General features: G+C 52.5%; 1 protein-coding gene across 3 annotated transcripts; it reads left to right on the forward strand.

The window, feature by feature from the left end:
* The first annotated feature begins 2,080 nt into the window (after positions 1-2,080).
* Positions 2,081-16,406, forward strand: LOC309852379 (IgGFc-binding protein-like). Of its 3 annotated transcripts, XM_082708790.1 has the most exons (9): positions 2,081-2,161; positions 2,263-2,381; positions 2,884-4,182; positions 6,977-7,857; positions 10,257-10,812; positions 11,444-12,039; positions 14,421-15,009; positions 15,580-16,130; positions 16,320-16,406. In XM_082708790.1, the coding sequence occupies exons 2-9, from the start codon at positions 2,327-2,329 to the stop codon at positions 16,344-16,346; spliced, it is 4,554 nt and encodes a 1,517-aa protein (XP_082564916.1). In that variant the 5' UTR covers positions 2,081-2,161; positions 2,263-2,326; the 3' UTR covers positions 16,347-16,406. The 3 variants fall into 3 exon arrangements, with proteins under 3 accessions (XP_082564916.1, XP_082564915.1, XP_082564917.1); XM_082708789.1 differs by lacking the exon at positions 16,320-16,406 and having other exon boundaries at positions 15,580-16,266; XM_082708791.1 differs by lacking the exon at positions 16,320-16,406 and having other exon boundaries at positions 14,421-14,636; positions 15,580-15,766.
* The last annotated feature ends 6 nt before the right edge of the window (positions 16,407-16,412 follow it).

Raw genomic sequence — 16,412 nt, forward strand, 5'->3', positions numbered from 1 at the left:
ACGAGGAGAGAGCATTGTACTCTTGAAGAGCTAGCCAAAGTTCTGTGTAGCTAGAGCACAGAGTGAAAGCTGGGGGAGCGTAAGCGGGGAGTTCCAGAAGCTGGGAGGTGTCAGCGGCCGGGCTGACAAGCAGTGGCTCCATTCCAGGGGCCCTAAGGAGCCACTGCGGAGGAATGGGGTCAGGTCTGAACTTCGGAAAGATCCATCTGTCTGTGGTGGGGAGGGGGGCTAGGGCCACATGACAAAGAACAAGTTCTGGTGGGAGGCTGGGCTGCCCGTGGAAAGGATCAGAGTGTCTGGTCATCAGGATGCAGGCTTATGAAGATCCTTGAATACATGGGTGACAGAACCCCAAGGCACCAAGACACTGGCCAGGGAGACCCAAAGCCACAGGCTGAATCCAGAGCTTCATTTGCACTTGAAGATCTTCACGGTTGGGGGATGTGCTCAAGGGTAGGTTAATGGGTGTCACTGATAGATACTTGAAAATCTTTATATGAGAACTCACATGGATAGACTGATGAAAGTGAATGCAAAATTGGCAAGAATTGAGAGTATAAAATGTAAGACTTCAAAGGACTTTATTCTGGGTATATTCTGGCTTTAACTCTGTGGAACCCCTGGAGTGTCCTTCCCTCTCCCCAGTCCTCTGGATAAAACAGCAGATCTGAGGAACTTCCTCTTCCTCCACAGACCTAAACGCTGTGGGGGGGCCCCTCCTCCCCCGGGGCTGGGAACGGACCCCCTTCCTGCTTCTCCACTCACCTCCTTCTGGGGCAGCACATCTCGCATGCCCCCATGCTTCTGCTTTCCTTCTCTGGCTTCCTGGACTGCCCCCAGGCCTCGCACAACCACAGGTGGCACACAGGCCCTTAGCTTCTTCCCAAACCTGCCCCTCTTCCCTGGATCCTCTCAGGGCGGCCCTCCACTCAGCCTGCTGGCAGCCCTCCTACCTGGCCATCCTCCCTTCTCTGGTTCCAGCTCCTGCCTCACTCACCTGTGTCCCTGCATCTCCTCCCCCTGGGGTCCTGGCTTCAGTCTCCCACGCTAGATCAGGGAATCTTCGTAAAGCCAAACCCAACCCTCCTCTGGATAGAACCCTCCATGGCTCTCCTGGGTTCCTGGGACAAAGTTCCAGCGACTCAGCCTGGAGGGACAGGCCTTGCCCCCTCCCCCACTTGCCCGCAGCTCCATCTTGAGCATCTATGTTCCCTACCTGGGGCTGGAGGAAAATAAGCACTCGCTGAAAAGCCCACCCTTTTACATGCCCAGGTTGTTCCCTGTGCCCTCGGAGGAGCCTTCCTTCACCTCTCCAGCTTGTGCTGAAGAGCAGGAGAAGGATCTTAAGCAGGTGAGAAATGAAGCCATTCAAAGAATTCCTTTTTGAATTCTCCTTCTACCCTCCCCCTTACCAAAGGGAAGGGTTCTGGGGGGGAGAAGGGAACTAGGGGTGCAGGCTCCTACGACCTGCAAGGGAAGGGGCTGCAAATAGCATCCAAGTTCCCTCATCTTTCCTTGTCTGGAGTGCCAGACTCTCCCTGTCCCAGATCCTCCTTGCAGGGTGCAACTCCATTGTTCTCTAGCTCGGGATGTTCTGGAAGGAGGGGAGTCACATGGAAGCCATTGTCTTCTCTTGGGCAGTTCCACCCCATATCCGCCAACCCCCGACATCGAGCACAGCAAGTCCGCTTACACAACCCAGGAGTTCAGATCCCCAGTCCCCTCCTCCCTCAGACACAGAAGTCCAGCGTCTACTTCCCCTCCTTCCTCAGAATCCAGGAGCCCAGGCTCCTGGCCCCCTCCTTCCTGGAACTCCAAAAGTTCAAGCCTGAAGCCTCTCTGTCCTTGGCAGGCTCAGGAGTCCTGTCCCAATTTTCTTGGAAACCATGATATTCTTGCCCTGCCCCCCTTTGATCTCCTAATTCACCTTCCCTATCTGCCCCTCCCTTCTTCTCTCTGTGTCCCTCCTCCTCTCTCTCTCCCTCTGTCTGTCTCCCTGCCCCCTCCCACATAATTAGACCTCATTCCGATCAATGGCACCAGGTCAGACTGGAACCGGTGCTAATAGGGACATCCGGCGTGCGGACCCAGGGAGGTCTGGGTTCAGACATCTGGGATTATAAATTCCCCCCGCCCTGTGGCCTCAGCCCAGCTCCTGCAGGTGAGACCTCCAGCCTTGCCTTTTTCCCTGGGCTCCAAGGCCTCAGCCCTTCTCTGGCCTTCCCTTTGTGCCCCCCATCTGTTCCTGCTCCTCTGGTACAGGGGCCGGAGGCAGACTGGCAGGAGAGACGGCACAGCTGGTATCTGTCCAGCCTCTCCCTGGGCCATGGCTGCTGTCTCTCCTGCCCTCCTGTGCCTTGGTGCCCTGGGCTGCCTGTGGGGTGAGTGATTTACGGGGGATGCAGAAGACTGGTGAGCTGATCTGGGGCTGCAGCAGGGGACTGGCTGGGAAGACTGGGGTTTGGGGCTGCCTGGCATGGTTCTGTAACAGGGGACTGGCCACCATGGAGCTTCTTGGGTCAGGGCCCTGGCCAGCTGGAAGCAGGGATGTTTGTGTAGACTCTGTGGCGGGAAATTGGAGAAACCAGTGGTGGGAAGGAGGCTGAGCAGGACTTTCTGGGACAGATGGTTCAAAGGATGCAACTTTATTTTAAGTTAATATTTACCATTGTTCCCTGGCCTTTACATATATTATCTCATCTAATATTCCCATAGCTCAGGCAACACCCCCATTTTACAGATGAGGAAACTGAGGCCCAAAGGTGGTACCTTGCCCATGTTGACACGGCTAGGACATAGCAGTCAGGATTAGAGCCTGATGCATTTGACCTCAAAATCTAACAGATTATGCTGACTCCCTCCTTTCCCCTCGGGTTCCCTCAGGCCCAACGGCTGCATTTGTGGAATTCCAGGGCCGTTACTTCATCACGGCTTTCTTGGAGAATGGGGGCGCTGAGAAGCCCGACTTCCGCCTATACGTGTCGCCACCGCTGAAGGGGCCCCCGACGGCCGTGCAAGTGAGGGCGCACCCGGTGGGGGGACCGCCCTTTCGGCGCGCGCTGAACCTGCTGCCAGGCACTACCGCGTGGGTGCGCCTGCCCAGCGCTGTGGAGCTGCGGGGCTCGCGGCGGGCGGCGGGGGGCGCCGTGCGCTTAGCGGCGTCGCGACCGGTGGGCGTGACAGTGGTGAACGCTCGTGGGCGCACCTCCCTAGACACGGCGCTAGCGCTTCCGCGCCGCCTGCTGGGTACTCGCTACGTGGTGGTGACGCCGTCGCTGCAGCCCAGCGACCGGCACAAGGAGTTTGCGGTGGTGGCCGGCGCTTGGCCCACACGTCTGAGCCTCACGCCTCCGGTGCCTATCCTGCTGGATGGCGTCGAGCATGCTGCCGGCCGGACCCTCCTCGTGCACCTCGACCCGTTCCAGGCGCTGCAGGTGCAGAGCGCAGGCGACCTCTCGGGCACCCGCGTCGTGGCCACTCGTCCCGTCGCGCTGCTGGCTGGCCACAGTTGCCTGCAAGCGAGAGATAAGGCCTGTGGCCACGTGTCCGAACAACTGCTGCCCCAGGATTACTGGGGCCGCGTCTACGCGGTACCCCCGTTCGCGCCCGCGGCTCCCGGACCCAGAGACCGTGTGTACGTGGTGGCGGACAGCCTGGGCAGCCTGAGCTTCTGGGGGGGCGGCGCCAAAGGGGCGCGGGCTCTGCGCCTAGGAACCGTGCTGCACTTCGCCGTGGACCCAGTGCGCCCCCTGGTGCTGCGCTCCTCCGCCCGCCTGCAGGTGCTTTTCCTGGCGGCGGCGGCGGCCCGCGGGGGCGTAGCCTACGATCCCTTCTTCGCTCTCCTGCCTCCGGTGGACGCGTTCAGCCGCAGCTTCGCGCTCACCGCGCAGCCCGGCTTTTCCAACGTGGCGGTGCTGCTGGCGCGCGAGCCCACCCCGGTGCTCCTTGATCAGCAGCCGCTGCCCAACCTGCACTGGCGCCTAATCCCCGGCGGCCCAGAGCAGCACTCTGGTGAAAGCCAAGAGCCCGCTCCGGGTTTCGTCTGGACCGAGGTGGCATATGGGCCTGAGCCCGGAGTGGTGCACTTCCTGGAGACTCCCGGGCCGCCGGTGGGCGTGCTTAGTTTCGGCACCGCCCCTGGCGCGGGCTTCGGGACCCAGGCCATGGGGCAGCCAAGCGTGGGTGAGCAGCACTGGGGCCCAAGGCGGTGGGAAGTTGAGCAGACGATGGGATTCCTGGAGATCAGCGATGGGGAAAATCGTAACACTACCTTTAGTTGCTCACATAGCAGCCCGAGAGGCAGAGTCGTTCGGGTATCTTCTGCTCAAAATCTTCCCATGCAATTAATATTACACCCAGCAAAAAGCACAGTGTTTTATAAGGCCCCGTACAATGTGTTCCCATGACCTCTCTGATCTCATCTCTTCTCATTCTTGCCTTCCCTCACTCCACCCCAGCCACACCAGCCACCTTTCTTCTCCCTTCTTAGAACCTTCAACACTGACCATCCCCATGATATCTTTATGGATCGCACCCTCATCTCCTTCAAGTCTCTGCTCAAATGCCACCTTCTTACCAAGGCCAAATTGACCACTCCATTTAAAATCCTAATTCCCTATCCCTTACAAAACTGCAGCCCTTCCCTGATTTTTTTTCCACAGCTCGTCTCACTTTCTATATACTTACTTATACTCTTTCTCTGTCTCCCATTAGTTCCTTGGGGTCAGTGCTTTAAAAAAAAAAAAAAAAAAATTTTAAGGAAGTTCCAAGATGCACAGTTAATTGTATGATTTTAAGGTAGGACAGTGTTCAACCCTTAGTAAATATTTGTGGAATGAATCATAATGGTTATAAGTTGTTAAATGTGCACCAAATCATATGCCAGGCACTGGGCTCAAAAAGGAAGTTATTGTTGAAGGTCACTTGTTCTTTTTCTTTACTACAGTATAAATTGTAAACAGTAGGGTTAGGGGAAGGGATAAAATAATGGGTGCTTGACCTTCCCTCTAGTCTTTGAGGTTGACTATATAACAGTATTGTAATAATTCCTTTTTTCTGGAGAGGGGAAGGGTTGGAGGTCAAATCTTTTGCCAAGTTCACACAGCTAGAAAGTGGCAGAGTCAGGATTTGAACCCAGCTCTACTTGCTTCCAGAGCACAAGCTTTCAGCCACCTTTTTGTGTTGCTTTATTTTGTGCTGCTTCACACAGACTTAGAGCCTAGAGTTTTAAGCTAAGTGGTAAATTCTCTTATATATAATGTATGTACATTATACAGTATATTCCTCACAGCCACTGTGGAGGCAGGCCTCTTTATTACCCCCATTAAAAAAAAAAAAAAGATTTATTTATTTGAGAGAGAGAGAATGGGGAGAAGGGCAGAGGAGAGAATCTTCAAGCAGACTCCCTGCCAAGCAGGCCCAATGTGGGGCTAGATCCTAGGACCCATGAGATCATGACCTGAGCCAAAACCAAGAGCCAGATGCTCAACTGACTGAACCACACAGGCGCCCCTGTTTTCCCCATTTTATAGAGGAAGCAGTTGAGGCTGAAGGGAAGAAATCACCATCCAAAGCTACACACTGAGCAGGTGGCAGCTGCAAACCCCAAACCCGCTCAGGCTGCTGAGAAAGAGGTTTGTCACTTCAGTGCTCTGCCCAGACTACAGAGTAGTTGGACAGTCGCCATGGGCCGGAATACAGTTTGGGTGCTCCCACTCAATTGCTTCCAGTCCCCCCCAAAACAGTGGGAGACAAGGAAGGTGACAGAAAAGTGAGGGAGAAGTCAGAAAGGCTGGGGTTTCTTAGAAATGAAAACATGGACTTCAATTCGTTTATAAAAATTGGCTCAGAGCTGGATTCTGGAGGCAAGAGGCCTGGATTCAAATCCTGCTACAAGCTGTGTGACCTTAGGCAAGTCACATCACCTCCCCGAACCTCAACTTTCTCCTCTGTGAAGTGTGAATAATCATACCAACAACTTCATAAGGTTGTTGTTGCATTAAAAAAAAAAAAAGTTAATAGGAGAGTGTCTGGCATGCAGTAAACATTGGCTATTATTAATTTTCCACGATTTTTTTTTTAGATGTACTTCTGGCTAGGCCTGTTCTAGGCACCAGAGATGCAGCAATGTACAACACAGAGATATTCCTACCACAGGGAGCTGATACTTTGGTTCATATTCTAATCCATACCAAAAGTCCTTATTATGTTTTGATGGAAAATATGCAAACCCCTACAGAACAAAGTTATTTTTTAAAAGTTCACTTTGTAGGTGTCAAGCATCATGCCTCAACAGCTATGAAAAAATAACTCCCCTCCCTAGGAAACGGGGTGGCTAGATCCCAACAGAATACACACACACACACACACACACACACACACACACACACACATACATTCTTAAGGCTGCTTAACATGGCAAGCTGGAAGTCGACCCACAGATGTGTTTAGACTTACCAGCACAGAGATTTTGTAGTAACTGATCAGTGTTCTTGGATGGAGTCTGTGCCCTCCAGCTCATCACAGCCTTGTATACCCACACTGTGCTGACCATTTCTTTCTTTTTTTTTTTTTAAGATTTTATTTATTTATTTGACAGAGAGAGATTACAAGTAAGCAGAGAGGCAGGCAGAGAGAGAGAGGAGGAAGCAGGCTCCCTGCTGAGCAGAGAGCCCAATGCGGGACTCGATCCCAGGACCCTGAGATCATGACCTGAGCCGAAGGCAGCGGCTTAACCCACTGAACCACCCAGGCGCCCCTGTGCTGACCATTTCTGTATTGTTTTCCGGCCCCACCCTTCTCTTTCTGATGATATAGGCCCGCTTCACTCTACATTGGGAACCTTGCTAGCTTATAGATGTTGAGTCTCCAAGGGCCCTAAAGGCCTAGGGCATGCAGACAGGAAAGGGATGGGATCAAATGCCAAGATCTGATTCTGTTGCATCATCATTCATGTTTCATCTCATCTCATCTCCAGATATTCTGACTGCGGAAGATCTGAACCCTCCCGCAGAATTCTATCCCCTTCTAGAATCCTCCCTGATGATGCCACTCCAGTTCCCAGGATCTTGTAAGGACCATATATGCTTCAGTGGAACCACATGTTACCTTGTGAGGCACAAACCTGAGTGCTTGCCCAGCACCCCAGCCACCGAGATCATGTTCAGTCCCAAGCCAGTACCTCCAAAGGACTCCAAAATGGTGCCCATCTCCAGGTCTAAAACCACGGCAGTGCCCAAACCAGGAGCAGAGAGCACACCTGAAGCAGAGCCAGGGCCTGTCTCCATGGCCATGAATGAACTTCAGCCTCAATCTTCGGCTTTCGTAAAACCAGAACTTGAACCTCTGGGTCTAAAAGAACCATTTCCTGAAGGCCGGGTTGTGGCTGAACTAGCACCCGCACCTTTCCCCCTGCCCGTGCCCGCAGCTGAACCAGAGTCCAAACCCAAGACAGAAACCATCCCAGCAGCTAAGCTGGGTCTCAAGGTGATGGCAGTGACTAAACCAGGCTCAGAGGCTTTCTGGCAAGAACTTGAAACTGTGTCTGAGTCCAAAATGCCATCGGAGGCCAAGTTGGAGACAGTGGACATCTCCAGTAAGGGGCCAGGGGACATCACAGGGCGTACCTGCTGGGTTTCTGGACTGCCATACGTCTACACTTTTGACGGCTACTCTTTTCCTGTGCCTGGGGGCTGTACCTACATGCTGAGCCGTTGCCCTCAGGCCCTACCCAGTGGCCCCCCTGCCTTCCAGCTGTGGATCGCCACCTCTGGAGAGAGGCAGCCCATGCACTCTGTCACAATGCGTATCTTTGGTGTCACCATCACTGCTGTCAAGCATGAGTTCGGCTTTGTGCAGGTAAGAACCATTAGGTATGGAATCCTGGGAAAATGTATCCTTCTCCTGTCCCTCATTTTTGTCAGCTCTATGGTGGAGGCAATCTTATATAAGTCCACATAGTCCCTTATCCAAAATGCTTGGGGCCCAGTGCATTTCTGATTGTGGAATTTCAAGCAGTCATACCACACAAATGCTGTATATTATTAATAATCCCAATAAGTAGTACATAATTATAAACATTAATATCTCTGCAGTGCAAGGTCTGAATATGCACACTAAGTGGGATAAATGAAGGCATTAAGGAGCCATACCACGAATTCAGATCAACTTTGGCTACCAATTACGTTTTAACATCAAATACACAAAACGTCTCAGTCTTCAGGCCACTTTTGCATTTGGGGCTAAGGGATCTCTAGAACCTGTTAACAGTTTCCTGTAAAGTGGAAATGAGTTAAAATACAGAAAGCATAGAACAGAGTCCACCTCCTGGTAAGTGTCATACGAGGAGAGTTTGCTGGGTTTATTGTCCCCTAATACTGACAACTGGAACCTCTACATTCTGGGAGCTTTGGATTTAACCTTGGACCACAGGCAGCCAAGGTGTGGAAGGTATGAAATTTCTCCTCAGGTTGGGAGGCATTACTCTGCAAGGTTGTGGGGACTAGGATATATTTAATCAGGGTTGCGAGAGGGAGTAAACCTATGAGGTTATGGATGTACTAAGCCACTCCTCAGCACCACTGTAGAAAGACAATGCACTCCAGGGCGCCTGGGTGGCTCAGTGGGTTAGGCCACTGCCTTCGGCTCAGGTCATGATCTCGGGGTCCTGGGATCGAGTCCCGCATCGGGCTCTCTGCTCGGCACAGAGCCTGCTTCCCTCTCTCTCTCTCTCTGCCTGCCTCTCCATCTACTTGTGATTTCTCTCTGTCAAATAAATAAATAAAATCTTTAAAAAAAAAAAAAAAAGAAAGAAAGACAATGCACTCCAGAACCTGATGGCCTAAGTTCATATCCCTGGTTGACCATCTGTTATCTGTATTACCTCAGGCAAATTATTTAAACTCTCTGGGCATTAGTTTCTTCATCTGGGAAAATCAAGATGATGAAAAGATTTCACTCATCAGACTGTGGGCTCATGTGTGGAAATGGGCTCCAATGGGCTCATATATGGGAAGCTCGGAAGTACAAGATGCTAGGACCTGATGCAGGAGCCCATGGTTCTCCACACTCCCTTCCACACACTTCTGGGGAACCCACCTGCCACCAGGAAAGAATGGATCAGGAGTGTGGCATCAGGATGTCTGAGAGTGTAGTTTTAAGTAGGAGGACCTCTCTAAGAAGATGAAACTTGAGCCAAGTCTTAAAAGAGGTGAGGAAGAGAGCCATGGGCACTCCAGGCAGAGGAAACAGCAAGTGCCTAAGGCAGGAATCTGACAGGCACGTTAGAGGAACAGCAAGAAGCCAGGATGAAGAGAAGGGATTGTGGGAAGGAGGAGGAGAGACCATGGGGTCAGACTGTATGGGCTCTTGCAATAACTTTGTCTTCTATTCTGTGTAAGGTGGAAGCCAAGGGAAGATTGTGTGTGGAGGAGGGTGAAATATCACTTGGGTGTGAGCAGGATCTCTGTGGCTGCCATGAGGGGAAATGACCATGGGGCTTGTGAAGGATGCGCAGTGAGGAGGTTGCTACCATTGTCCAAGCAGGAGATGATGGTTGGACCAGGGTGGAGGTGGTGAATGAGAGTAAAAATGGGTTGGTAACCTTCTCAGTGATTGGATGGGAAAAAATGGAAATCATGGATTGGGAGGAGAGATATTGAATGATCCAGAAGTTCTTGGCGGAGGCTCTTGGTAATTGGGGAAAAGACATTGGGTCCTAGCTGAAGGCTCTCCTGTGAACTGGAGACTTCTTAGTAGAATCACTTATCTAGATTCCTAGAAGGAAGACTTCTGGATTTTGCACGAGGTCACATCTGGGTATTGGTAACAAGAGTCCTAGTTAGAAGATATTAAAAATAATTTAAAAAATAAAAAGATTCCTGGTTAGTGGATGGAGAGACCGTCCGACCAGAATAATGGCTCCAAATTTTCCCTGAGGAAATATTTCAGACATGCCAGTGGCTGCATGTGGTCCTAGGAGACGTTCAAGGTCACAGGATTTGGCGGTTCCAGATGCCAGTGTTAGGGGACAAGAGGCATTGCGACCCTCCTCCTATGGAGCATGAGGTGGACTCTGTACCAAGTGCTTTTTGTAACTCATTCCCACCTTCCCTCCCCGAAGTTCCCACTCTCTTCGAATCCCCAAATCCAAGCCCCTCAGTCTCCATCCCCCGCTTCCCCTCAAATGCTCAGGAATGCCTGCTGTCACTGTCACTGTCCCAGTAACTCCTGACTCCTGCTCTTGGGTCACCCTGCAGGTGGACCAGCAGCGGATCCGGCTGCCGGCGACGCTGCACGGAGGGAGGCTGCGTTTGCATTTCCGCAGCTCAGAACTATGGGCAGAGGCAGGTCTGAAGCAAGAGCCAGCAGCGCTGCGCCTGGTGTACGACTGGCAGCACGCGCTCTCTCTGCAACTGGCCGAGGGCTACCGGGCGCACGTGGTGGGCCTGTGCGGCAACTTCAACCAGGACCCGATAGACGATGTAGGCGGTCCGGACCTGCGCGCTTTCTTGCGCTCTTGGGCCTTGCAGCCACCCGACGCCCCATGCCACGCCCTCTGGGCTGCTCCCTGCGCCAATCCAGCGTCCCCAGCCGAGACCCCAGGGCCCTGCGCCATTCTGGCCGATCTGAACGGGCCCTTTAGCCCCTGCCACAACGTGCTGATGCCTGCGCCCTTCGAGATCAGCTGCAGGGCTTGGATCTGCCCCTTTCCCAACTACCGACCTGCGCTTTGCTTAACCCTCCAGGTCTACGCGCACGCGTGTCAGCGCCTGGGTGTCAACATCGACTCCTGGAGATTCCAGACTGGCTGCCGTGAGTGAGCCTTAGATGGAAAAGGCTATGAGTTACTGGGGAAGGGGATTCTGGAACTTAGGGGGTGGCACTCCTTGATGCTGGAGTTGATTCCTGAGGCAAGCCTGCAGGGTCCCTGTGGTGGGACTGCGGAAGCACCAGAGGCTGGGTCTGGGCATGGAGACTCCTCCGCCCTAGAGGCGGGATTTCTGGTTTCTGGGAGCTGGAACACCTAGGTCTTGGAGTGTGGGGTTTCTGGGTCCTAGGGTGAAGGCTTCCAGGCCCTGGGGTCCAGAAATAGTTAATTCTAAAAGGCAAGTTTCTTGCATTTGGTGGACGAAAAGTCCTCTAGGTGACAAGGACTTCAGACTCTGGGGTGAGAGTTTTGCGTCCCAGGGCCAGACTTTTATGTTCTAGAACGGGGACTTCTGCTTTCTGATGATAGAAACTTATTTACTCTGTGAGATGGAGATTTCTGGAAAGCCTCCATTCTAAGAAGGAGGATCTCAGGATCCTAGTCACGACTCTTCGAAGCTGAGGGCTAGAATGTCTCCATTTCGGGGGTAGCTGAATAATTAGGTCTTTGGAACCAGACTGGGAGGTCCTGATGTGAACACTCGCTCCACTCCACCTTTTTCTCCTCTGCCCCCAGCCATCAAGTGCCCCCAAAACAGCCATTATGAGCCGTGTGGCTCCTCCTGCCCCGAGACGTGCATGGGTCCGTTGGGAGCGTCGTGCCTGCTGCCCTGCGGGGAAACGTGCGCCTGTGACGCTGGCTATGTCCACAGCGGTCCTGACTGCGTCCTGCAGCGCTGGGGACCTGGTGGTTGTGGCTGCACACACAAGGGACTTCTGCTGGGACCAGGCGAGACTTTATGGGAGGGTGTGGGCTGCATGCGCCGCTGTGTCTGCCCAGCTTCAGGAGGGAGCGTGATCTGCAGCCAGGGTGGTTGCAGGCCAGGCGAGCGCTGCATTCTGTCCCATGGCCTGCGCACCTGTGTGCCCTGGAGCATGGCCACATGCGTGGCAGCCGGCGGAGGTCACTACATCACCTTCGATGGGCGCCGTTTTCGCTTCCCTGGCTCTTGTGTGTACCTGCTGAGCGGCCTTAGTTCTCCCACACCGCAGGAGCTGGCAGACTTCCGGGTGCTCCTGGGCACTGGTCCTGATGGAGTCCCAAGTAGCCTGGAAGTGCTTCTGTCTGGTTACCACCTGAAGCTGGACCCCAAGGAACCCGGTCATGTCCTGGTGAGAAAATCCCAACCCTGCCCACACATTCACCCAGGGATCCCACTTTATATAACCTCTCACCTAGAGTCCTTACCTCAAGACTCCCAAACCCTGATCCCTAGATCCCCCTAACCTAGAGCTAAGGTCATATCTTGAGTTTTTGTCCTATGATACTGGACCCTCAACCCAGGACTCCCACCTCTTTCCTCTTGCCCCATGGTCTCTGACCCAGCTGCTTAACTTTAATCCCCCAAAACTAACTAACCCCCAAATCAGAACTCAAGCCTTAAGTCTTTAGGACCAAACTCTAAATCCAGAAGCCTCTTACCCAGTCCCCCATAACTTCTTGTGGCAAAGGGAAAAAGGTTGTAATGTTGTTGAAAAGGCTACAGGGAATACACTTACTAGGCACCGCTGTAATAACAAAGAATGCACGAAAGTCCTTTTAAGGTAGACACAATTGACCTTGCCATTTTCCAATGAGGAAACTGGCCCAGAGAGATGAGGCCATTTGCCCAAGGTCACATAGCTCATAGATAACAGAGCTGGTATTTAAACCTTGGCGGTTTTGCTCCAGGGTTTGTTATGCTGTCTCTGCAAATAGTAAACAAACAAACAAACAAACAAAACAAACAACACATGGCCTCAACTTCTTCCTTTGTGAAACATAATTCAGAGTCTCCAATGATTCTGACACCACTTCAGTGTGGCAAATTTACTCATCAAGGTGGGAAAGACACTGGGTAGAGACATTGGGAGAGCAGCTGTGGAGCTTTGGGGATGAGGGATGAGTATTCACCGACCAACAGAGGACAGGACCCAGACACTGTCAGTTATTTTTCATCAGCAGTTTTCCTTGGCTATATTTTAAATTTATCACTGATTGCCTTTTTTTTTTTTGTCTTTTGGGGGGGAATTTTTTCATTGTAATTTTATTGGATTTATAACTCCAATTTGGAGAGATGTTGAGTTTTCCAGCCCACCAATATGGTATATTTTTGCTTTTAGAAGTCTTATTTTATTTTTTTATTTTTATTTTAATTTATTTAAATTCAGTTAGTCCCAGGAACACTGCCTTCCAGTGAAGGATACAAATCCTTACTTTATCCTTCCATTTTTTTCCAGTGAATATTATTCTTTCATTTTACAGAGAAGTTAAATTGCCAAAGTGAGACAGCTAACCAAACTAGGAGTGAAGATTTGAACCCAGATAACTTAACTCCAAAATCCAAGGGCACTTAACTACCTCACTTCACATGTAGTTATTAAAATCAGACCATATGAATCTGCCAATACTCGATGTTTTTTCCTACAAATGTGACAGTTTCTTTTTTTTAAAGATTTTATTTATTTATTTGACAAAAATCACAAGTAGGCAGAGAGGCAGGCTGAGAGAGAGAGAGAGGAGGAAGCAGGCTCCCTGCTGAGCAGAGAGCCTGATGCGGGGCTCGATCCCAGGACCCTGAGATCATGACCTGAGCCGAAGGCAGAGGCTTTAACCCACTGAGCCACCCAGGTGCCCCAAATGTGGCAGTTTCATATAGTTCAACCTAAGTGTTTGAGACAGATATTCTTGGCTTTGAGTGTCTGGGACAGAAACTCCTAGCCTTGACTTCACTGTGATCCCCAGTATACCAGAGCTTTCAGTCCTGATTCTGGGCTCTTGAAACTCCAGTCCTGACCCAAGAATCGCATTTATTCATTCGGTGATCACTTATTAAATACCTATGGTGATCCAGCCACCATTCTAGGTTACATGTGTTAACTGTATTTCAGACGCAATTTCAGCCCAAGTCCTGGGCATCCCCAGACCCAGTCCAGGAATTCCAAATCCCCAGTTCCCAAAACTTACAAACCCTCACCCCCAATTCTTATACTCCCAGCCCCAGCAGCTGTGGGCAAATATGGTTAGACCAGGAACAGCAGCTTCAACATTTGTATATTTGCATAGCACCCTGGAGCCCCTGCCATTACCTAGAAATCCGAGCATCTCTAGAACTCTACAGCCTAACTTGACCAATGAGCCTCACTCATTCATCCATGCATTAGTTCAACAAATATTTATTGAACACAGACTAAGTGCACCTGTGTCACTTTTAGAGGCTGTTGGTTTCCACTCCCCAAATCTGATCCCGGAATCTGATCTGATCTGATCCACAGACTGAAACCCGAGAATCCACAGTTCTCATCATCCAAGTATTTGTTGAAAAAAGTATCAGTACCATGGACAGCATCCCAAGCTTTTAGTTTGCTTTTGCTTTTTTTGTTTTAGGTCCTAATAGATCCTTAGTCCCTCAACAAGGCCTTCTGGAGGCCCTGCTTGTACCTAGGGACATAGGCATCCTTTGTACTGATACTGGGTCCCTAGAGCCCCAGCTTGACATATCCTCTTCACACAGGTGAATGGAGACTGGCAGAATCTACCATTCCAGGCTCTGAGCAACAGAACCCTCATCTTTCGCCATGGCTGGAACACTGTAATCAGCTGCCCCTTTGGCTTGCGTGTGACCTATGCCCCTGGGATCCGCGTGGTAGTGGATCTTCCAGCAGCATATATGGGCCATGTGGCGGGGCTGTGTGCTGACTACAATGGGGATCCCTCGGATGACCTCCAGGTGCCTGGAATTGTGCTGGGCACCAATATGCCTGAGGATGCACTGGTTTGGGCCTTTGGCCATAGCTATTTGGTGGGTTCTCCGACTGAGTGCCTGAATGCTGCTGACAAGGTGCCGCCACTGCCACCATCCTGTGTCACCCTGCCAACCACCAGCACCCCAGCTCACTTTGCCCACATTTGTGACATCCTCTTGGACCCCCTGGGACCTTTCCAGCTGTGCCATGAGATGCTGGCACCAGGCCCCTATGTCCAAGATTGCATAGTGGATGTATGCCTGGGTATTGGACCCTGCCCCATGCTCAGCCTCTACTGTGAAACTTGCCAGCTGCTGGGCGGCCAAGTCTTCCCCTGGCGGAATTCGAGTCTGTGCAGTGAGTGCCTAGGGCTTCAGTACAGCCTCTCCATCTTTGCTCATCTGGGGAACCTGGTCCCACTCCTGACTGAGGTCCAGCTCTTGGGCTGTTGCCCATCCCAGGATGTCAGCTCATCCCTGCACAATACAACCCTGAGACCCTGGACTTCCCACTGCGCTGGGTTCCACCCATCCCTCCACTCCCCACCAGACCCTCAACCTTGGCCCATCCTAAAGTGTCAGGCCTAAGCCAACAAAAGTCCAGGCCAGCTCTCATCTTTCCCTCTTCTTAGCCCCGATTATGGACCAGCCCTTCACCCCTTACCTCTCAGGGACTCAGACCTGTTCATGGTCCAGCCGCCCAGCCCTTATCCATCCAGGCCCTACAGATTGGCTGGTCCATAATCAGGCCTCTGATCCATGGTTAACTACCTGGTCTTTTGCTATCTGAAGGTTCCTGCAGCTCTGCCTAAGTGGACTTTTACCCCTGCAGGGCCCCAGATGCCCCATCCTAGCCCCAGAGGTGGAGGGTGAGACTCCTAGTAGACAATGCCTTGAAGCAATCCTCCAATCCGCCTTGCTCCTGCAGGCCCGCTGTGCCCCGCACACTCACACTACACGCTGTGCGCTCCGGATTGCTCAGCCACTTGCGCGGGGCTGAAGACACCGCCTGGCTGCCACGGCCCTGGGCTCTGCCGCGAGGGCTGCGTATGCGACGCGGGCTTTCTGCTGAGTGGCGCAGACTGCGTGCCCCAGGCTCAGTGCGGCTGCTTGAGGGCTGGCCGCTACTTGGAACCCGGCGCGCCACTGCCTCCCCCTCACCCCGCGACCAACCGCTGCTGCCGTTGCCACGCTGGCGGCCAGGTGGTCTGCAAACCCTGCCGCGCAGCCCGGCGCCGCCCAGGCGTCTGCCTCGCCTCAGACGGACTCCGCTTCCGCACCTTCGATGGCACCACCTTCCACCTTACAGACGCCTGCACCTATTCGATGGTGAGCACGGGCATGGGCCGCCTTCGGGGTGTGTGGCCCTTCGAAGTGGTGCTGGAGAAAGGCCCACAGACGCCCGAGCTCCGCCGCGTGCTGCTCCGCGTTCATGGTCACCGCTTCGACCTAGACTGGGAGGACTGGGGAAACATCACGGTGAGTCCCCGCCCCGTGGTCCGCTTCCTTTGAGCGGCCTGGCAGTCTCTGTTCTGACAGGTGGGATCTCCCAGTGTCGCTGACTGATGCCTGCCTCTCTCCAACAACCTCATTTCCACTCTTCTCCTCGTCCCTTCTCCACTGCCCCCTCTCCTTCTGCCCCTTCCCCTTTCATCCCTCTCTCAACAGTTGTGTCTGCACATTCCCGTCCCATGATGCTCAGGATCTCTGTTTCTCCCACTTCTCTCCTTTCTCTTTTCACCACCCACGCCCACCCTGCCT

This window comes from Mustela nivalis (assembly GCF_964662115.1).
Source record: "Mustela nivalis genome assembly, chromosome: 18".
Taxonomy (NCBI): domain Eukaryota; kingdom Metazoa; phylum Chordata; class Mammalia; order Carnivora; family Mustelidae; genus Mustela; species Mustela nivalis.

Bases quoted from the DNA above. Each gene is read 5' to 3' on its own strand.
- LOC309852379 (XM_082708789.1), top strand. From the start codon at position 2,327: ATGGCTGCTGTCTCTCCTGCCCTCCTGTGCCTTGGTGCCCTGGGCTGC. The intron at 7,858-10,256 runs GTAAGAACCATT...GTCACCCTGCAG, and splicing joins ATGAGTTCGGCTTTGTGCAG to GTGGACCAGCAGCGGATCCG. The intron at 15,010-15,579 runs GTGAGTGCCTAG...TTGCTCCTGCAG, and splicing joins GCGGAATTCGAGTCTGTGCA to GCCCGCTGTGCCCCGCACAC.